We start from the raw sequence: 24170 nt of genomic DNA, 5'->3' as shown, positions 1-24170 counted from the left end.
AAAAGCGATTTAATTCCTAGGAGATGTTCTAAACAGTAGTACAACATTATTGAAATGTTGCTCTATGTACGAAATTTTTCCTATGATTTGTGATGAAACGACTCTCTGGACTGATTTTTTCCGTTTGGAACTGTTAACAGAAGCTGGAGAACCCCAGAAACCTAACAGGCAAACATGCTAACAAACAAATCACGCATACAACCCAAATCTTACCAATTTCAATCAAAGAACTGGTAATACTGCGATAACAAGGCTCTTACACAAGGTTTCATATATAAACGGACCAAGGCCGAAACGGACCCGGCATTACGCACTTGTTCAAACGAAAAGTGTCTAACGAAACAAGAGAAAAACTATGGACTTATAACGTGCGATGGTCAATTTAAGATGTAGATTGAACAAATTATTCATAGTGTTTTAAACCAGAAATCATACCTTCTGTAAGTAGTTACAGACACAAATCTTTCAATTTTCGTCTCATTGATACCACCCCTCAGTCTCTGATAACCCAGTCCATGAGGTAAGTGTGTTGCTATTCCAAGCTTTAACTATTTGGAAGATTATAAAAATAATATTCATAAATCAAACTGACGTATCTTTCTAAATGAACGGTTAATTCAAAAATCTTGTTTAAACATGAAATCAAAATTTACATCAGATGTTTATCTTTGAGATCTGAATACGTTCTGATAAATACTTTATAAAACTAGGTTTGCTCATTTGCACATAAGAAGGGAAAAACATTCTGATGAAATACATGTGATCGAAGTATGCCATTTCATTAGATTAAAAACATAGATGTTTTCCAATTGCTAACAATTTCGAACAAAGCAAAACGTCATGTAAATGTTCATTAAAGACATAAGTTACATTTAGAAGCCTACCTTGATTTTGAAAAAAAAAACACGAGTAATATTATACAAAACTTCAAAGGATACCCGAGGATCATATAGTAAATATAAAATCTTAACTGGACTCTGCACAGTACGGCTTAAGACAAGAAGGTCATTTATATTATTTACAATATTCAAATAATAAGGTTCGGGACGGGCGGGGACAAATCTGATTCTAGGGACCCGGTTTGGACTCCTACAAATACATAAGCTATGCGCCTTCTGGTTTAATACAAAAAAGGGTTTATCAGTTGTATTGGACAGTAATATTCTTAAAGATTAGATTTTTACTACATGTTAAGCTCTGGTAAGCATTTTTCACTAAACCGGTAACCGTATGATAAAGTTTGAGAACTTTATGCATGGAAACTTTAGACTAAATTTCAAAAAATGGTCAAGCGTTTAAAGTGTTTTTTAAAATTTATGTTAAATTTGATATCATCGAGACCAAAGCTTGACCCTTCACGTGGTGTTTTGTGGTGTAGATGAACGGCTTTCACACCGAAAAGTGCAATGCTGTTGTAATATACGATTGTCATTTATAAATACATAACTAGTTGTATAGTGTAAACTTTCATATACTTCAGAAATCTTAAGTACAAAGAGATCTTATTGCATCTCTCGGTCACATAATATGTAATATTTTATTTCGGTACGTTGTTTTCTATCATGTAGTACTAGTTTAACGCCGATGCACGAAAATAAGACGCCGGTACCCAATGACGGCTGATGAGGTTGTATTCATTTATTTGTAAAAAAAAACCGTTACGGCGTGTTTAAATTGATGCAGTTAATTTCTTTAGTTTAGCTTTGACTACACAGTTTTATGTGTCTTACAAACATAAGCATAGAAATGTTACGTCCATCGTGTATCACTTTTTTAAAGAAAATTATAAGCACAGTGCGCTTAGATATATTCGCTCTTTTATGTTTTTCATTTGGACTTGGATGTGTTGTTTTGCTAATGCAAAACAGGATAATAGCTTCATTAAACGTATATAATAGTAGAAATCCTGCACCAGTATGTAACTGCATTTCAATGCATCTCAATGCCGTCCCGCACGATTTACAGAAAAATAATTGGCTTTGCTTCAGCAAACTCCATTTTCCGTAAATCGCCGATTCGAACACTAACATACATTCAGTTATAATGTATCCATGAATTACCTAAATCTATAAAATCAAGCTTGAATTCTTGGACGAGTTTTGATACATCTGCGTGGGGTTAGGGGTGTTATTTTGAATGTTTCATTGCCATGTAATTCGGTTTTCAATTCGATAAACAATTAAAGATTTTGGTCGCTTTACACATTTGTTCAAAGGCATAGGTAACATATGGACGGTTTACAATGTCAGAATGATTTACATTTAATTACGCTGCAAGTAGATCGCGTACAAAATCAAATAATTCAGTTACAGAAAACACTTGACTCTGTACTGCTTTGTTATTTTCGCCCGACACATCAAACAGTACAGGTACAATATGTACAGGCAGACACAAACTAGCGGAATTTGACTTGTACTTTTTGAACTTAGGACTTGACATAATCGTTATCTCCAACTAGATGGACCTTTGCAAATAAACAATTGGCATTTTTCGAATAACCTTCTGGCAAATTCACGAAAAATAACGAAATATAACAATGTTTGCAACAAAAACACTTATGTGTAGATGGGTCAAGAGACGAAAAGGCGTATTATTTACACCTCTTGACTAAGCAATATTTGGCGCGTGAGCTCTTCACATGAGTATCTTTAAACCATATAACAAGAAAAATGTGAAACTCCAGCGATATTCGCAAATAACCAACTGAAAATGGTCAAGGAACTTAATATCAACATCAACATCGAACTACTATGCAGTTGAATATTCAAATCCCCAACTTGCAACTAGCAGGTTGTTGAAAAATTCGAACAACAAACTACCGAATAGCAGGAAGGTAACTGCTCGAACCCCCACCTATCAACCACAAACTACCAACTATCTCCCAATTTTACCGTCATAACAGATTGTATGAATTAATCTGGTGTAAATTCTTATCATATATCGATTAACTAGGAAAGGGCTTGGTGCGGTTTGTAATGTCAAATACCTTAGAACAACAGAAGGTTATGAGCTTCAAATTAGAATCCCATATTAGAGAAAGAATGTTCTTTAAGAACCGTGAATATTACGAAAATCGATGAAAGTCCATTTTCAAGGTAACCATACCATCCCCTCTCTTTCATTCTCAGTAGCATTCGATCAATTTTAATATTATCGTGCCCGAGGCCGAATTATATGTTTACCAAACATTGTGATTAAAACGTAATATTCATGTTATCGGTGAGAAAACGAATAGCAAAAAAGATCTCAGTGTTGACTGAAGTTGAGTGCCAAAGTGACACTCGTATAAATATTCGAAGTTCATCGTATAGTAAATACGTAATCCAATGAATACGTTGCTGTTAGAACGAGTTTAAAAACGTTTTAAAACAATATATTATGCAACGTTATCAGAAACACGATTCAAAATCACTAATTAACGTTTTAATATGTCATTGAACGTTATCATAATGGCGTTACAATGTTTTTAAATTGAAATGTTTTTAAAATTAATTCAAAGCCAAAATTATTTGACATATGGTATACTGGAAAACAGTTTTGATGACATATTATGACGTCGATGGTGAAAATTAGTCTTGTGAGATGTAATTCTCTAATCAAATCCGAAAACAACATGATCATGATATTATGTAGAATTGCCTTTAGGATTGTTTTTAAACATATTTCAGTATCGCTCTAATTATTGTATCCATATCAGACTTCTTCAGTAAAAGTCGATTTGTCCTCCAAAATGATTCCGTTTTCGCTGTTAATATGTCACATATTGAATAGTGTTTTAGTGTTACAGCGCCTTATGTGTCTTACGCGAATGCGATCTAAATAATGACAGCTAACAATTGGCTCGTGACAAAACTAACCATCCTCATCCTTGCGGCAAACCCAACTGCATGAGGTCAGTATAGCATTTAATGGTCTGCGACTGTGTCCGACTTTTATAATCATTTTGAATTAAATGAACCATGAAATTATTACTTGGGTGTAACTCCTTTTTGTTTTTTAAATAACCGAGTAGATATTGCATCTTAAAGCGATAATTACAACATGAAACAAAAGAGTGTTCCGTTTATACCTTCAATTTTTGACCGGAGGGGAGGGGGGGGGGGCAAATATACCCACGAGGAAAAACTTACATCTGGCTTGGTTTTTTTATGCGTTTATAAGGCAGTCGAGAAAATATATTCCTTAATAAAAATCTAATAATTTACGGTGCAGAAACATACCCTATATTTTTTATCAAACATTTATTAGAAGATAGTAATAGGTTCAATATATGCTGCTGATTTGAGTAAGATTTAGTAAAAATTGCTACGTTGAAATTTCGCAGACATAAAAACATTTGCAAACTAAACATAATGTGTGATATCTGTAAATTAACTAATACAGCTTTTATTACAGACAACTTTCAGGCATATATTGTATATATGTTTGCATTTTCTAATTGGAAACTGTCTAATGATAAATTACGTTATATAAACAAAAATGATTTTTTTTAAAAACAATTGTCTTACTCATTTAACTGTGTAAACCTTTTTAAACGGCATTGACCTTACGGTTAAAACGATTCCCCCCACCCGTTTTTTGCCGATGTTTGTATTTCGCTTGTCGAGGTCATACGAGATCGTTATGTAATGTATTTGCCTTTTTTGAAATTGATTAATATACACGTTGTGGTAGTGTATAGCATGTGAAATATTTGGGTAATATTGCGAATTATAGTTTATGTGTTCGCTAAAATACATCAGTTCCAAAAACATAAATTTACTTGACTAATTTAAATTAAGGTGGTATAAAATGAAAATTCAAAGCTTAATTCACACGACATTACTGATTAAAATGTAGGCCGAAAAGGACAAGGCCGAAATGATTACTAGGCCGAATCGACCCGGGCACCAGTGAATTCGAACGATGACAACGCAAAAAAAACATTCCGCGATTACGCATGCCGGAGATGGCAGAGTAACTACAATTAAGAAAGTTGTGTGACTTTTTTCCTAACCAATAATGTATCGCCATTTTGTCGTGTGATAAATCCGTCACAGTTCCGATATTAGCGTGTTTATTCGAACCGTTTACAAAATATTGCGAAAACCAATGGTAACAACAATAAACATATATCAATAAAACCCATTCAGTCGGATCTCTGATGCCACGCATCAACATTATACTGGTACAACTTTGAGGTTGTTCACAACATTATAAATATTTGTGTTTTCAATTGAATAAAGTTTAGATTTAAATGAAGTTTGTAACAAACGTCGACGTTAAAATAGCTGATCTCTGATGCCAATGACAAGAAGTCAGAAAGCTAGTCGAAATGTTTTTTCGTATGTCTCTTGGTTAAAGATTAAATGTGATATCTCGGTATATTACACAGCAATGCAAAATTTACGCTATAAATCTTGTTTATTACCGGTGAAAATTCACTTGCAATAATGGTTACGGCAGATACAATAAATTATATTTTTTCATTGTTCCAGTAAATCTTAAATTCAAAGATGATAAAGCCAAAACGAAATAGTGTGTGTTTTATATTTATCAGCTGAAATATTATTGATATATTTTGCATGGCACGGATTGGCGAAAATATTTCGTTTAAACTCTTTCCAAAAACACTCGTTTCTAAAAACCGACAAAGCAAAACTATGTAAACTGAATAGTTCACTTTGTTTGTTGTCTTTCGTGATTATAAGGTAGACACAGTGAATTGACAAACCTCTCTAATGTATATGAATTTATTTTAGATGAATAGTGTCTTTTACGCTACACTGTTTCATGTATCTCATTCACATTACCCTAAATATAATACCATTTGATTCCTACGTTTTGCCGCGTTGTATGGTAAAGCAAACTCACTGAAAACAAACCCATTAATCAGTAGAATATCATTTCAGTGATATTAAAAACAGAATAGTTTTTTAACTTATAACTAAACATTACTTAATAATATTGTTTTAATAAAACACTTGATAAGACATCATTTGATTCAGAAATAAACTGCGGAATTGATGTCATTTTCGAGGTATGAACGCAGTCGGGCTATTAAATTGTGTGGAGTCCGTTATGACTTCAATCACGCAATTCATTAATTACATTTACACAAAATGTTCATTATTTCATTGATTAACTGTTTAAAAGTACTTCAATTTATTTAATAAAACCCACATAAATTATTTGTAACCCATTCTTGAATTAGAACGACCCGACCGTTACCGGAAACATTTTATCGTATTACGTCTCAATAACGCGTGAAAATAATCGCTTCAAATCACTTTTAAACGTAAAAGTGAAACGCTAATGACAATAATGCATTTAACATATCATAAATTAACACTCTCTAACAGGTTGATTTAAGGTGTTCGTGCCCTGTTGGCACAGTACAAACAATAACAAGATTAAGGAGTCTATAGAAAACAATGTCATAATCTTGAATAACGAGTCCATTAAACTTAATAACGAAAGCCTATTCTATGAAGATTGGGTTGAAAGAGGGATTAAATTTATATGGCAACTATCTGATTTTCGGTCAAAAGCATGGTATGACTTTGAAACATTTCAATCAATAAATCAAGTGAATCAACACGACTATCTAAAATATTTGTCCCTAATACATAGCATTCCAAATGAAATAATGATATACTTATCTACAGACAATTATCAAATCCCTACCAATGACTCAAAATCAATATTGAACAAATTAAAGTGTTGTAAAATACCTAATAAGTTTCTATATGCAAAGACTATCCCATCAACTGACACATGTTTATCTATTAAACAGAAGTGGATACAAAAACTAGGTTTAAATGAAATAACAGATAAAGAGTTGGAAAATATAAATTTGAACACGTATAGATGTTCCAATGACACAAACATAAGAAGTTTTCAATATAAATATTTAAACAGAATCGTTCCTTGTAATGAATTCTTTTAAAAATGTAACATGAATGAAACAAGTTTGTGTGACTTTTGTCAATCCAATATAGAAACACTGGAACATCTTTTCTGGGAGTGCCCAAAAATACAACCGCTATGGAGTAGACTTAACCAATTCTTAAAAGATTATCATATTAATTTAAATTTAACGTTAAAAAATATTACCTTCGGAATAGCCAGCAATGAAAAACACACAGCGATTAATAATTTCTTAATTGTGCTGATGAATTTCAACATCTTTGGTTCAAAGTATAGAAAAACAACGCCTCAATTTAATCAGTACAGGAAATACGTGATAATTAGACATAATATGGAGAAACAAATTGCCTTGATAAATGATAAAATGAAGCAGCATGATAGTAAATGGTTTTACATTCTTTCTAATATTAATCAGTCTTAATAATCACCTGCCCAAATCCTTTTTTTGTGTTCATAATTCTCTCATTTTTTATAATAAAAGCACACACAGAACAAACTATGACAAACTTTGTTCTACATATTTCATATTTTTTCATATAATTTAGTCATCCAATGATTATGAAATATTTATTGTGAAATGAAAAATGCCCTTTTTTGGTAAATGTATAGCCAACAAGTTCGAATATCCACCTAATCAATTATCAATTTCTTCAAGATATTTACATATTGATGTTCTTCTGCACATCATATTTCTGTTATATTAATTTAAATAAAAAACGAGATTAACACTTTTCAATTTACATTTATTTTAATATGCGATGATTCGCAATCGGAACATATCCGAAAATGTTGCGTGCATCGGAAAATATTCGCAAATGCTTAATGACAGTTAATTTAAAGAATGAAAGATGAGGTGTAAATATTTAAGATTTCGCTAAAATAAGATAATTTACAGTGTTGAAATGAGGTCCTAGTAGCAATGATCTGTAACGTTGATTAAAACCAGCAGACACGCAGACCTAAGTTAATGCCGAAAATTTGGAAAACTTGTTGAACTATTTGAAAGAAACTCTCTAGGTAGGAACATGCGTTCTCTTATCAAGTGCTACAAAACAAGACTTATATTTTAATTTACAGGTATTTCATAAACTCAAAGATTTAGTTGACGTATTACTGCTGGTATTCTACTGACGAAGAGCAAAGACAGACAACGAAATTTGTAAACCATGAATTTATATTAAACATCTTTAGGTATTCATTTTGAGTTTTCTTTTATTTCGAAAGTTTATTTGAAAAGTATGACTGAGGGCAAACCTAGAAGGATTGGATCAAAGTGTTCACGGAAAAGAGATCAGACCTGTACAGAACCTCGATAGTTTCAGAAATTGCTCAAAGACTGGGATATTATGAATGCAATACTTATAATGTGAATAGGAATTAAATTGAAGGAAAGGTAGACCTCAATGGTTTTTGCATTCTATTTTTTTTACAGCCACTGGACATTTATTTTGTATGGATATATTGTACACGGCATTACTATACAGTTACGTTCATGTGCTAGGGTGCCTGAAATAATAGCAAGAACTAATTAATATTCTATTCGTCGTCAAAGTATAACCAACGGACGTTTTTAAATACATCGACGCATTTGTATGCCTTTTAAAGATTGCTAAGAAAGTAAGACTGATAATCCAAAAAGATAACGGACTGACTTTGGAAATTGTTTCAGTAAACGAAATGTCTCAAAAACGCTTTACCGGCGCTCGAATTGTGTTACTAGGGGCCAGTGGTGTCGGAAAAACAGGTAAGATAGCGTTCATTTATTTATAAATGTATCAGTAGTTTTAATATCCATTTCGTATAAAATAACTGAAATATTTACGTTGTGATAAAAATATACTAAAATGCAATCACAGTTATCTTTTATAATTATTGCTAATTGATGCATATGACTGAATATTAAGCTTCGATGAAAATATGTTTTGATTTATTTCCAGCGTGATTTTTTTTCCTGTATAGACATATAAACCCTTTTTTATCAATACTGTATTACCCATCCTTAAAGCATAGACAATAGGCACACAAAACGCCCTAGGTAAAGTCTTATCGCTATTGTATAAGTAATAGAAAATACATTGATTACTTTCTTCAATATGTGTGTGTATATTCAATTCTTTTAAAGATCCTTGAAAATAACTTGCATAGGAATAAGAAAAGTCCACTCATTTGTGTTTTAAATACTTGAAGGTAAATGATGAAGTATACGAAGTATGTCCTCCGAAAATATTCTTCAATTGCTTCGAATTACATTAACCGAAAAATTGATTCAAGATAATATTTAATTAAAATAAATATTCACTAACTATGTACGTAAATACAGTGTTTTTTTTCAATTTTCAGCTTTTGCAGTCCGATACATTACTAAGAGGTTAATTGGAGACTATGACGGGGATAAAGTTAATACATGATCCGTAAAATACATATAAAACTGAATTTGATAAATTTAATGGATACAAAAAATTGGTTTACTCTTCGACAAAGCGATTGCTCTATAGTATCAGTGTTTCACGACCTGTGGAGGTAAATCAATAGTAAATCAAACATAAATACTTTTAGGGAACTGGTCATGAGGCATTAAGACGTGTTTTAGGTAAAGTTCTCGTAGTTGGGGTCCCCGAGTAATAAAATAAATAAAATCTATTACGATAAGACACTTGTCAGACAGCTGGTATCACGTCGAACTCTTTGTGTAAACACGTTTTGAGGCGTCAGACTTAACATGTTTTTACACATTAGGCCACACCAAATTGATATTTCGTTCCGCGGATTTACCGCTCCTATTTTTTTGAAAATGTAATTTATTTATTTTTATTTTTTTTGTGCGCCCGCACCTCCATTTTGATCGCCAAGCAGATTTTTTTCAGGTAATAATTTATTAAAAGGCTAAAAATAATCAAGTATAATTTTTCTACGCTAGTTTTCGTGTTTTTGTAAAGGGAAGTTACCGATGGGTAGTGTTTTTATACTGTATATCGATCGGTTTAGCATGGGTTTCAATAAATTCAATCAAAATGGCCGCTTCCGGTATAAACAATGTGGCTCGAAGTTTGGAAATTAAATCTTATTTTTGACAATAAATATGTTTTGAGCATGCTTGAAGCCATTGTTGATCGTCTCATGCACTAAAGGATCATTATTTAAAGCAATCATTATGCAATAAAGCATGTGTATCTGAGACTGGTAATGATTATATTGCGTAATTAGTGACTCGTTTTGAATGGAAATCGGAATGATCAACTTAGTACTATTTTATTCAAGTCATAATACAAGGGACCAAACTTTTACCTCGTTACGACGATGCTGAAGATGTCACAGGTCAACTTAACTGGAATATGAGTCATTGTTTGGTCCAAATTGATGTATCAATCTCATTTTTGATCAAATTCTGATATAACAACAGTTATGAACAAATATCTTTTCACAGATAGCGATATAAACACTGGTCTGGATATACCTCAACATAAGTAAGCCTAAGTTTATCACCTAATATATATATTTTGTTTTTATTTGCAACATAATCCGGGATTGTAATGCACCAATTGTAACCACTGCCCCGCCCACCCCTCGCCCTTGTTCCAGGGGTATAAGGGGGACAGCAGAGGCAATGGGCTGTGTTTTTACCTTTCAGGTGCCCCCGCAGTGCCTAGTGAATGTGTTTTTGTCTTCATATTGAAAATAGTCGGGAATGGGCCTCACATAGGTATTCGGGGTTGCGGGGCCATTTGGCAGGGATTTTACCAGCAGTGTGTCCCTGCAGGTCGTGTATTTTACCCGGGTTTTGAGAGACTGGAAGTCAAAGTCCCCGCTATTCAGGACTTAGGGGGGGGGGGGGGCGTATACAATAAAAACATCTAAATAACCAAAAAAGTACTCTGAAAAATACCCTTGTTCTTTTTGCTTTAATAAGCACATGTCATTGCATTTCCTGTGATGATATAAACAAAATTTAGTCTATGTATATGGAGTCTGATGTTTGATGATGCCAGTAAGTGATCATTTTTTACAAATCCAAAATCAATCCTAAGTTATGTCTAAATACAGTTGCATATTATGTTAAACTGATTTAGGTAGATTTATATAAGTTGTTTCAAACTTTTTACTAAAAGCAGGGTTATCTATTATTATGAATGATCGTCATATTAAAGTATGTATTAATTATATAAGAAATTAGATTTATCCATATAATGTTTGTACTAAACACGGATGAATAAATAGTATGATTTCCGACATTTTCCCAATGTCCATTAGAGGTTCAGTTCAAGATGGCATTAAAATGAGTTTAAGAGCAATTATTTTGAACAATTTTTCTTATTTATATTGAATATAAGGAAAAAATATATGTTTCGCTCTTCGCTCGCCTCGGTTTTTATGCAAACTGACAAAAATTATTTTATTTTTTTTCGCTCTCTCGCTCCATTTTTTTTTGGCAAAAACCCGAGGAACTAAACATTAATTTGGTGTGGCCTTATGTCATCAAAAAAGTTAAATGAAGGCTTAACTATTTCATTTTTTTCTTGGTTGTGGCGATATAAAATCGCCGTTATACCAATTACGTGATTCCGTAATTTCAGTATAAAAATTGTTATTCGTTTTGTGGTATATTTGTATTTTCTCGGCGAAAGTGCAAACATACAGCATGGCAGAAATCAGTCACCGTACAATAGACTGCTTGTAGAAAGCGGCGTCATGTTTATACGTAAAGCTTATACGTAATGCTTATATATAATCGAAAACTAGAGTATCGGGATCTTTTCACTACCAGATACGATAAAAAATACATATATAGGATTTCATACAACACTTAAGTTGAATGTTCTTTCATAACACTAAAACCAACATCTGTTACAGCAAAATCTCGTTGACCGTTCAATTAATTTTACCAGGGTAAAATATTCAAGAAATAAGTATATGTGACTAGATACGACCAAAAGTGTTTCGGATGAAACCTTTAGTAAGAGAAAGAAAATAAGACAGAACAAACCCAATAAATAATTTGACTATTGACTGAAGAGATGAAAGAAACATATGTTAAGAAAAATATATCATTGAATAAAGTATTTGATCGTTTGTTGTTTTTGTATTTTATCCATCAATGCAGATACAGAAAGATAGCTGAAATAGTTTTTAGACACCGACCGGCTGCCGGCGTGATAAATCAAAAGTGTCGGTAATAATATTTTATTATTTCTTACATATGATAATTTATGTATAATTTCGATGTGTAACTCCTATGCTGGAGGTTTGAAATATTTCGTACAAGAACAGAAGCGTTTCGATATTCGGGTAACCGTTTTGAGGTGAATATTATTCCATGAGTAAAAGCGCACTATACAATGCCTATGACTTTTACAAGCAAACGCGACATACATCATATAAACATATAATAGTATTACAAGTAGTAAAACAACAGTGAAAAACGGAGTAAAGAATCTTAATTGTATTGCACTTTTGATGTAGAAACATTTAGCAGTCTTATCGCTGAGGCGGATCATAACAAAACATCAATATTTTAGAACGTCTGGATGTATTACCTCGAGAGTTATGTTTAAGTCAATTTCAAATTTGACGATTATAGAAAGAGTTGTAAATGTTTGCAAATTTAAGATAAGCAATGACAACTCTTCAAAATGAAGGGTTAATATTTCGTCGGAAAAGTATCAGCAGATGATAGTAGAACAGACATAGTTATTTATTTAATACTCTCATTTTATATCTGTCATTTCAATATCAATGGTTGAATCCAAAGCAGAATGCGCTGTCCTATGAAATATTTGTTTATAGTAATTATTTACCACACAGTAACTTTCTAACTTTAAAGAGTAAATTGGTTTAGGAAACTGATTGTAAGACGTCAAATAATACACACAAATTCTGTGATTGATAATCTTCAACCACATGAATGATCTGATACTTAATAATATGGAATATAAGAATGTATAACTTTTTGAGAACCGACAGAAATATATTTCATTTATATGCCATATTAAATTGCCTAATATTTCAATTAACATCTTTATATCGCGTAATTAACGTACATAAAAAATATATTCAGTAGCATTTATATTTCAATTAACACCACGTGCTACGTCAATCTTACATAATATTCTCAGACAGAAGATCAGATAGTACTTAATGTTTAGGATTTCTGTGGATGAGATTTTCAGATATCAAACTTCTAGTTTATCTAAGATAAACGTTTTTTCAGGGAGTTATATTAATGTTTTAGTCATCATAACAACATTTATTGGAAGATATCGCACAGCTAGGAAATATGTCTAAGTCTAAAAGATATTGAACAAAAATCCATTCAGACTTCATACCAATAATACTGCTAAGATAACGTAAAACGTTGATCAACAACTAGCACTCACTCAAAGGAACAAGAGGTCTTTTAATCTTCTCAGAAAAACAGCAATAATTGCAGTTTTCATTTAAACCATATTAATGAGTTAGCGCTTTTAAAAACGTGTTTTTATTGTATTTGTTGGCAGACCATTTCAATATCACACAAAATTTGCTGCAAATAATACTGTTATATTGTGAAACCATTCTTTATCCTTACACAATATAAGATCTTTACAGGAAATAACTTTTTTGATTATAGCCTTTATCATTCTTTTATCAATTGTTGACAAATTATAGCCAAGATCAACCAAACTAATCAGGTCTTACACACATAAAAAACTTGTGTTATATGGCTTGTTATTTGCAAGACATTACTTAATCGTGTGCTTTATAATTTAATTATCCGGAGGCGATTACAAATCTTGGAGATATTTTAAAAAGAATAACATTCAGCTAGCATTCAGATAAAACAGTCCGCTGGCCAATTTCGATTGTATAATGAGTTTTCAATTTTGTACTCAATACAGCTTTTTTACGATTTGATAGTTCTCCGTAGCGTGAATATTTTTCTACAACGTTAACGGCATAAAACAGGGTCAAACATTATAATCAAACACTTACAATTAACTTGTGAACTTGTAATCATATTGCTTATTTTCATAAGGTTAACGAAGCTTTCTTCAAAAGGGCTATCAAACAAGACTTATATACATGCCAATCCACACCAATATCAATCGAGTTAAAGACTTTTCTTGAACTTGTCCTAAGACAGAATAATTATCGAATCGAACGCTAGTTAGGAATTAAAAGTCGGCGGGTAAATTAACGGTGTTTTCTATCACTCGTTTAAATATTTTATACAAACAAAAACGGAACAAAATCCAGGGAGAAGTATTCACCTGCTGAGCGAAGAGCACTTACATATAATCAAGTTTTTAGTGTCTTACTTTTCTTTGACTCTAGAGAAACACTCAAACAGTGCACTACAAATATGAAGTACAACTGCTGATAAAACAGTCGAGAAAGCAAAATAAAATTCCAATGTTGCCAACATTGATGTTTTAACATAACTATGATGATTTTAGTTACGACTTACATATTTAAGTAAAACGAGGCACTGCTGGTATCTTTCCTTTATTCTCCACTATGCATGGACAAAAGTGACCTCATATACGTTGATTTTTTTTTAATATCATATCATTCCAAAATATTTTATAAGGCTGTAATCCTTAATTGTGCTATTATTGACATGTGGTTGTCCAATTGAGCGGTTGGGTTAATCTTCAAGTGAAATCCTACTTAACTGACCGTTCTAAAGCGGTGGGTTCCTGCATCACTTACCGTACAAGGATAGCAGCAACTTGTCTAACTGACCGTTCTAAGCCTGTATTCGTCCTTTCTCACTAACCGTTTAAGGTAAGGTGTTTGTGTTGTCTTTTGATGTTTGGTGTCTATGGGGTATCGCGACGTTGTGTGTCTATGGTGTTTCGTGAAGTCGTCTGTCAATGTTATATCGTGACGATGTGTGACTGTTTTGTATCCTTATGGCGTGTTTATGTTGTATCGTGATGGTGTTTCTATGTTATATCGTGATGGTGTTTCTATGTTGTATCATGATGGTGTTTCTATGTCGCATTGTGATGGTGTTTCTATGTTGCATCGTGATGTTTTTTTCTATGCTGTATCGAGATGGTGTTTCTATGTTGTTTTGTGTTGGTGTTTCTTAATTGTATCGTGGCATTTTGTCTCTCTCTTAACCTTTAATCAAAGTCATTATTAACTATTTGCAATATTAGCAGGTTCCCGCAGTTCAAATAGTATTCTTGGTATAGACAAGAGATATTTATTCCGGTAGTTTTCATTATATTCTAAGCATTGTCAAGTGGAAGTTATATTATACAAAACACAGTGCAAACTTCAGGGTACAATAAAAACAGCACTACCAAGTGATTATCGAATGAGCGATATTCAGTACAACAATGTATACAAAACACATATTAAAAATCAGTTTAATGTATGTTTATCTAGTAAACCATACTGGAATTGTTGATGTATGAATTTTGAGGAGTAGTTTTCAGATATATCAGTTTTTTTGATAAACAAAATTAAATGCTAACTCACAATATATAATCTGTGTTTGTTATGAAGAACCATTTATGTCAAATATAGCCTTTAGCCGAAAGTGTAGCCACAATTGAATTGTATCTCTCTAAATATGGATTCATTTATGATATTGATGTACATTTAAATAAAGCAAGGTTCAGTAAGAAGAGTTGTACATCTATGATAGCGGTGCACCTATAATATATGATATGACAAAAGTGGTATAACACTACATATATACATATATAAGTGCCCATTTATCTTATACTTAAAAAAAACTATTAGAATACGAACAAAATGGTACGTTATAGATTGACTACCTTGCGAGTTTTTGCACCTGTAGGGTACAAACTGTCTCTTTCTACCTGTTACTTACACATGTGATTACACTTAGTATAAACATATAATAATTCATATATTTATATATTTATGTTTTGTAAACAAACTCATGTCTGTTCTCCAATTTATTGATATTGATTTTGGATAAAATGTGTTTTAAAATGAAAATGATTTAGAAGTTAGCAATGTGCACTTTCGGAAGACACTTATCATTTGATAATGAATGAATCATTCGTATTTTATTGAAATACAAAAGGAAGCAAATTTGCAGGGGTTATGACTCTTTATTTTTAATAAACCTAGAGCCCAAATTGATTCAATAATTTAAGTGTTTTTTTAACATACATTCCATTATATAAAAAAATTAAAACAGTGTCTAAAAACCATCAGAACCATTATTATTATCTTTGAGTATGAAGCGTTCCTAGTTTCATGTTCAATTCTTAAAACTTAGTATTGCTTGCATAATATATAATTGTTTCACAGATATAGAATTTTAAAAATGATTAAAGAAAATTGAGCAAAGTGTTAGAAATTATTTTTAAATATATAGGGATCATACCTTGTGTTCTCGTTACATGATTCGAGAAGTTTTCACTTACCGTTACAAGATTATTACAAACACATTTACCCATAGCAATAATGTACTTCATGAGTAAGACTATTTCGTCATGTGAGTTTGTGTGTCTATCGCAAAGTGTTTAGTGGCCTTGATCCAAGTGCGTTTTAATATGTTAACAATTACTGGGCTTGTATTTTTGAAGTGTTGAGATTACCTTTAAGCACATACATAATAGGTTTCCTTTTCATTAAAATCATAAGATGTTCTTTAGACAAATTTGTTATAAGATTAAGTTGAAAAAAGATACTGATATATTTTCCCAATTTCTTTAAATTTTGACTACCTTTATACCCTTGTACACAACAATTACTGTCTTGCTGGACCCATTGGGGGAACGTTCACATTAATAAGCAATATGATAAAGGGAATTCGACACATAATTCCGGGGGCTACTACATATACCACTACGTGAATAAGACATTGTTTCTAATAAATAAACTCTTTTTTTCATATGGTTACGTGTTTGCTCAATAAACGTTAGGGTTATTCTTAAGCCTGACGTTGATCAGTTGGGATTGACAATCTATAACATGGCATTGACTCTTTTTCGGATGTTTAAATGAGCTTATACCATGTATAACGTCTAGATTTTCCTGTCCTAGCTGTTGGGATGCAAGTTCTTAGGTAAACCCCTAAAGTGCACCCCTTCTACATTCAGAACTTTGATTAGTCCATGTTCTATTTATGCTTTGAAAACAAAATCAAAGGAGAAATGCATGGAAAGGTTTATATACCATTGAATGATAGCTGAACAGTGATGAATAAATTTACACAATTGCTCACTAGTTTACTTCTTTGCCCACGTCTTGACTTGTAATTCATTTCAAAACATTTCTTCTTCAAGGTTCATTGTTTTTGAAGTATTCCATTTTTTTGAAAATATTGCATATCTGCTTTCTCCATTTTTCCTGTTTCCGTTAATGATATACCTGTTTGGAAGTCTTAATGCCACATGAAGTTTGCCTCTGCTATCTGGTAAAACAAAACATTGATTGACTGAATTGAGGTGTTCAGAGCTTCATTTGAAAGCAATACTTTGCTGGTATACCTTCTTTCTTGTTATGTTCGTTAATTAGGAAAGCACAAACTGCATTGCTGGTTTATTGTTAGATTAATCACACTTTTTATCACGAATACAGTCTAAAGAACTGCGAGAGAAAGAGATAAATTGTTAGACTTAAGATTTCGTTCTTTAAAAAATGCAACATATCAATTGAAAGTATTAAGGCCTTGCAAACAACGTTTTGTTTTCGAATTATTTCATAATGATATTATCATAAACGTCCATCATTCTACTAATATCTGGAAACACTTAAATACATATTTTACTTACGAATCCGATAATATGATACGCAATTTTGTAACAATAAAACATATTTGAGTCAAAATTGCAGACATTACCTATTTCATCATAGATGTGATTCATTCAAGGTACTTTACAAGTCGACGTTTCTCCGTCAGTACAATGGAATATATATGGTAACATGGTATATGAGGTAGCCAGAACATTTATGTTAGTTTGATTTCATATCCTTTCACTCAAATTTTGCACGATTGCATTCAATTTATAACGGGTCTGATTATTGGAATTTGCTACTGAGCTTGTTTCTGTAGCTTTTCGCATAAATATTTTATGGAATACATCTCCCCTTGTTTTTCAAAGTCGAAAAGAAAGCGGTGCAAAATCTATTGCAAACGAAATACAACGCGGCTAAACAATAAATGCCACACAGATCATCAGATGGCTTCTGTCAAATATAATCATGTGTGTTCCGATAACATAGAATACAAAGCTATGTTGTTGTTTTTTAAATAAGATTGAGGAAATGACAGAGAAAACATCTCACAGAATCGATGACAGTCACCACCTTGTAATAGCTTTGTCATTTAGACAATTTTCTAAGCATACACTAGCATCAGGTGTTTCTACCTATAGCTGTATAAAGTTTTCACGACATTTGTTTAAGTTGAAGTGTATGTTTGGCTCTACGAGTTTGTGTCACTGATCTTGTTTTTGTTTTATTGAAAAATTAATGTAGGAAAATGCTTCTACTATTACCACTACCAGTTTCGTCTCCTACACCCCACCACCAATATTAGGCCTAAAAAAAATAATTGTTTGGTTAGGGTTACATCCTTTTCAAAAATAGGTAGGGTAGGTAGGCTTTTTTTTTTTTTTTTTTTTTTTTTTTTTAGGCTTTATATAAGAATGTCATTTTCATCATTGGAGAATGGTGTTAAAGTTATCTTCTATATAAGCAATTAAGGTTTTAAACTACATATTGAAAAGCAAAAAAAAAAAAAGAAAAAAAAAATATTTTTTTTTTTTTTTTTTTTTAGTTTTTCATTTTTTTTTCCAAACTGACTATAAAAACGTTAGGGTCGGCGCCTATTCCGTAGGTAGGGTCGGGTAACCCGAACCAAATGTATTTTTTTTTTAGGCCCTAGTATAATTGCTTCTGCTTCTACTACTGCTACTGTTATTGCTACTGCTTCTACATTACTTCTACTAGATAGGAATATAATTCTCTTTCAGAGATGGGGTACACACGTCATCTTCCTACGCCAAGAGATGAAATTTCCCTGGATATCCTTGACACCGGAGTACGGGTAGGGTAAATTTCTATATGAAATTTTGTTACACCACTATTCTTCTTCATTCACTCACAGATTAAATTAAATATGCGTATTCTGATTAAAATGACAAGTTATGTAGCGAAAGTCTGCCTATTAGACCAAAACGTCCATTGGGGACAATAAGGAGGCAACATAAGGAGTATATACTTTATTCACCAATACTAATATATATGATACAATGACTAGAACACATAAATCAGCGCTAAAAAGATATATCCTTAAGCAGCTTTTAGTCTTTATCAAATATTAAGATTAAAACGTCATTTCCGTTGTACATTTAATTTCAGCTTTCCTCGGAAACAATCGAAAAGCACACCAAATGGGGTGACGGCTATATTCTCTTCTACTCCCTCACAGATCGTGAAAGTTTGACATACTTATCAGAGGTCAAGGACATCATTACAAAAGACAAATGTCGCGACTGTCCTTTGACTTTGGTGGGAAACAAAAGTGACCTAATTTATGCACGTGAAGTAAATGATGAGGAATCATGTGATTTTGGGCAGAAATTTGATTGCCCTAAATTTGAAATATCCACTGCAGAGACCAGTCAAGGGGTGCTGGAAGTTATGGATGAAAACATGTGTCAAATCAAGCGTGACTTCGTGAAAAATATGAATACTTCTAATCAACTGGCAATAGCTGATAATAAGCCCCGCTCACAACTTAACAGTATGAAGAAAGCATTTAAAAAAAGAATAAATCGTAGCCATAACGATACATTTTAGTGAAGACATACACACACCATTTAATGCCAAACACTTGAATAACGGTTTGATGTCATACGTGTTTATAACTTATTGTATCTGCATAATTATGTATAATATACGCTCGTTCATCTGTTTATAAGTGCAACCACTGCTTCGATTTCAAAAACAATCAACACATTTAAACTGTGTTTGATATATAACCATTCGTTTTTATGCAAATTTTGTGCTCTATATGGTAATTGCAACTTGTATCGAAGCACATTTTTGACTATATTTTTGTTGTTGTTTACTTTAAAAAAAATCTCACAGTTTTGTTGCTATTTGTCTGTCAATACATTTTGCACAAGTTTGATATAAATAGATTTTTGACATTCGAAATTCGATGTACAGAATGCTGACGATTCCGACGACGTCGATGACAACAACGTTGATGATGATGATAGTAATGATGATTATGTTGATGATGATGATGATGATGATGATGATGATGATGATGATAATGATGATGATGATGATGATGATGATGATGATGATGATGACGATGATGAGGCAGTATTCTGATCTTTGATTTAACTGGCGGGCTGGCGTATTATTTGGGACTGTATTTATTTCAAAAATGTAAGTGGTAAATACATCCAAATTTTACAAAAATGTGAAATCGCATTTCAGCTTCTAAACCTTTAAAAAATTAAAACACATGTAATTGATTCAGACTTAAATATTTCCACAATTGAGTTTTTTAGATTGCTTGATTGTCACCAAGTCGGACAAGTTTTTTTCCGTGTTCTCCGATGTCCCTTTCAACACAATACTACACTCTCTGACAACATCATGCCAACGAGAGTGACTGAGTATAAGCTAATGTTTCTTTCTTCACAATCGTTGTGAAAACACAAACTTTAAAATAAAACAAAACGCAAGTTAGATATCAGTTGTTGGCTGAAGTTTAAGGCCAAAGTGAAACTCGTAAAGATCTTTTAAAGTTGATAGTTTCGTCAAAAGGAAGCTTACAAATCCCAGGAAAACGTTACTGTAAAGGTTAATTTAATGTCACGTTTTTAAAACAAATCAACGTTTAGTTTAACCTTTTGCATGATCTCAAACACGATTCTAACCAAAACGTAGTTGACGTTTTAAGACGCCATGATTAACTATTTTGATAGAGACGTTGTGATATTTTTTCTGAATTAATTAAAATCCAAACATTTGCCCAAAATTCTTCAAAAACTCTTAAGCGTAAAACGAGTAAGTGTCTTATTTCATTTAGTCAGACTACTTAGTAATAATTCAATTGCATTTTACAAAGTAACAGATCAGTTCCACAAAAGATATGCACGTATGCCAAACAGTTCAAATCTTGAATCTTTCTAATTCCACAACTGGTAAAGCAAACATAAAAAAGAAAGCTTAATATTAAAAAAAATATTCTTGAATAAAGCATGCATAACTTGGTATTACTTAAAATCTTTCGATTTCTTTATTGAATTAGATTCTCTTTTATGGAAGTAATACATGTCAACATCTTCAAAAAGAGTACATATAAAGATAGACGAGTAAATTGCCACTAACGGCCGTTTTTTTAAACTGTACGGAATTACTACGCTGTCAAAGCATCCTTAGGTAATAATATAGCACAGGCATTTAGCTAAAATGCTATACAGGACCGTATATTCCCAAAGTAATATGTGTTTCTTGCAAATGGAATACCCGATGTAATAAAATGTAAATGTTCTATGCAAATGGACCATGCAAATATGGCTCCAGTCTTTAATAGATATTAAATCATGTAATAGATACAGACGGAGTTTTTCTTCATAATTGTCGTCTTACAGACCTAAGAAGCCGTTTTGCTTGGATGGAGTTTTGTCCGAGACAAAGCCGAATGCACGCACAAGCCGCACATATAATAAGTACGATTGATAACATACGCTGTTGAAATAAAAAATAAGTAAAATTTATAATACACGTAGTAACGTTGATTTCAAACTATTCTGAAACATTAGATTTAGCTTCGTTGAGAGAGGTTATATAAGAAATGTTTAAACTACAAGTGAGCTCCTGCTTCACTGACCAATCCAAGCAGGTCCAGTCTCAAAGACCGGGGTAGCCAAATTATATCTTGGTCTCAGATTATCAAGCAGGTCTAGTCTCAAAGACCGCGCTAGCCAAATTATATCTTGGCCTCAGATTATCAAGCAGGTCCAGTCTCAAAGACCGCGGTAGCCAAATTATATCTTGGCCTCAGATTATCAAGCAGGTCTAGTCTCAAAGACCGCGCTAGCCAAATTATATATTGGCCTCAGATTATCAAGCAGGTCCAGTCTAAAAGACCGCGGTAGCCAAATTATATCTTGGCCTCAGATTATCAAGCAGGTCTAGTCTCAAAGACCGCGGTAGCCAAATTATATCTTAGCCTCAGGTTATCAAGCAGGTCTAGTCTCAAAGACATCGCTAGCCAAATAATCAAGCAGGTCTAGTCTCAAAGACCGCGCTAGCCAAATTATATCTTGGCCTCAGATTATCAAGCAGGTCCAGTTTCAAAGACCGCGGTAGCCAAATTATATCAAAGTCTCAGATTATCAAGCAGGTCCAGTCTCAAAGACCGCGGTAGCAAAATTATATCATAGCCTCAGATTATCAAGCAGGTCCAGTCTAAAAGACCGCGGTAGCCAAATTATATCTTTGCCTCAGGTTATCAAGCAGGTCCAGTCCAAAAGACCGCGGTAGCCAAATTATATCTTGGCCTCAGATTATCAAGCAGGTCTAGTCTCAAAGACTGCGCTAGCCAACTTATATCTTGGCCTCAGATTATCAAGCAGGTCCAGTCTCAAAGACCACGCTAGCCAACTTATATCTTGGCCTCAGATTATCAAGCAGGTCCAGTCTAAAAGACCGCGGTAGCCAAATTATATCTTGGCCTCAGATTATCAAGCAGGTCTAGTCTCAAAGACCGCGGTAGCCAAATTATACCATGGCCTCAGATTATCAAGCAGGTCCAGTCTCAAAGACCGCGGTAGCCAAATTATATCATGGCCTCAGATTATCAAGCAGGTCCAGTCTCAAAGACCGCGCTAGCCAAATTATATCTTGGCCTCAGATTATCAAGCAGGTCCAGTTTCAAAGACCGCGGTAGCCAAATTATATCTTAGCCTCAGGTTATCAAGCAGGTCTAGTCTCAAAGACATCGCTAGCCAAATAATCAAGCAGGTCTAGTCTCAAAGACCGCGCTAGCCAAATTATATCTTGGCCTTAGATTATCAAGCAGGTCCAGTTTCAAAGACCGCGGTAGCCAAATTATATCAAAGTCTCAGATTATCAAGCAGGTCCAGTCTCAAAGACCGCGGTAGCAAAATTATATCATAGCCTCAGATTATCAGGCAGGTCCAGTCTAAAAGACCGCGGTAGCCAAATTATATCTTTGCCTCAGGTTATCAAGCAGGTCCAGTCCAAAAGACCGTGGTAGCCAAATTATATCTTGGCCTCAGATTATCAAGCAGGTCTAGTCTCAAAGACCGCGCTAGCCAACTTATATCTTGGCCTCAGATTATCAAGCAGGTCCAGTCTCAAAGACCGCGCTAGCCAACTTATATCTTGGCCTCAGATTATCAAGCAGGTCCAGTCTAAAAGACCGCGGTAGCCAAATTATATCTTGGCCTCAGATTATCAAGCAGGTCTAGTCTCAAAGACCGCGCTAGCCAAATTATATCTTGGCCTCAGATTATCAAGCAGGTCTAGTCTCAAAGACCGCGGTAGCCAAATTATATCATGGCCTCAGATTATCAAGCTGGTCCAGTCTCAAAGACCGCGGTAGCCAAATTATATCATGGCCTCAGAATATCAAGCAGGTCCAGTCTCAAAGACCGCGCTAGCCAAATTATATTTTGGCCTCAGATTATCAAGCAGGTCCAGTCTCAAAGACCGCGGTAGCCAAATTATATCTTGGCCTCAGATTATCAAGCAGGTCTAGTCTAAAAAACCGCGCTAGCCAAATTATATCTTGGCCTCAGATAATCAAGCAGGTCCAGTCTCAAAGACCGCTCTAGCCAAATTATATCATAGCCTCAGATTATCAAGCAGGTCTAGTCTCAAAGACCGCTCTAGCCAAATTATATCTTTGCCTCAGATTATCAAGCAGGTCTAGTCTCAAAGACCGCGCTAGCCAAATTATATCTTGGCCTCAGATTATCAAGCAGGTCCAGTCTCAAAGACCGCGCTAGCCAAATTATATCGTGGCCTCAGATTATCAAGCAGGTCTAGTCTCAAAGACCGCGCTAGCCAAATTATATCTTAGCCTCAGATTATCAAGCAGGTCCAATCTCAAAGACCGCGCTAGCCAAATTATATCTTGGCCTCAGATTATCAAGCAGGTCCAGTCTCAAAGACCGCGCTAGCCAAATTATATCTTGGCCTCAGATTATCAAGCAGGTCCAGTCTCAAAGACCGCGCTAGTTGAATTATATCTTGGCCTCAGATAATCAAGCAGGTCCAGTCTCAAAGACCGCGGT

General features: G+C 33.5%; 1 protein-coding gene across 1 annotated transcript; it reads left to right on the top strand.

Moving 5' to 3' along the window:
* Nucleotides 1-8035: 8035 nt before the first annotated feature.
* LOC128236654 (ras-related and estrogen-regulated growth inhibitor-like) lies at nucleotides 8036-19884 on the top strand. The gene is made up of 6 exons (XM_052951663.1): nucleotides 8036-8100; nucleotides 8579-8653; nucleotides 9250-9305; nucleotide 11019; nucleotides 18855-18928; nucleotides 19243-19884. Exons 2-6 carry the CDS (start codon nucleotides 8587-8589, stop codon nucleotides 19681-19683), a joined length of 639 nt encoding a protein of 212 aa, XP_052807623.1. The 5' UTR covers nucleotides 8036-8100; nucleotides 8579-8586; the 3' UTR covers nucleotides 19684-19884.
* Nucleotides 19885-24170: the final 4286 nt, after the last annotated feature.

This window comes from Mya arenaria, chromosome 6 (assembly GCF_026914265.1).
Source record: "Mya arenaria isolate MELC-2E11 chromosome 6, ASM2691426v1".
Classification (NCBI taxonomy): domain Eukaryota; kingdom Metazoa; phylum Mollusca; class Bivalvia; order Myida; family Myidae; genus Mya; species Mya arenaria.
The sequence above is the reverse complement of the archived record's forward strand: the minus strand, read 5'-3'. Positions and strand labels throughout refer to the sequence as shown.

Coding starts and splice junctions, on each gene's coding strand:
- LOC128236654 (XM_052951663.1), top strand. CDS start 8,587: ATGTCTCAAAAACGCTTTACCGGCGCTCGAATTGTGTTACTAGGGGCC. Junction 8,654..9,249: donor CAGTGGTGTCGGAAAAACAG/GTAAGATAGCGT, acceptor TTCAATTTTCAG/CTTTTGCAGTCCGATACATT. Junction 18,929..19,242: donor TCCTTGACACCGGAGTACGG/GTAGGGTAAATT, acceptor ATTTAATTTCAG/CTTTCCTCGGAAACAATCGA.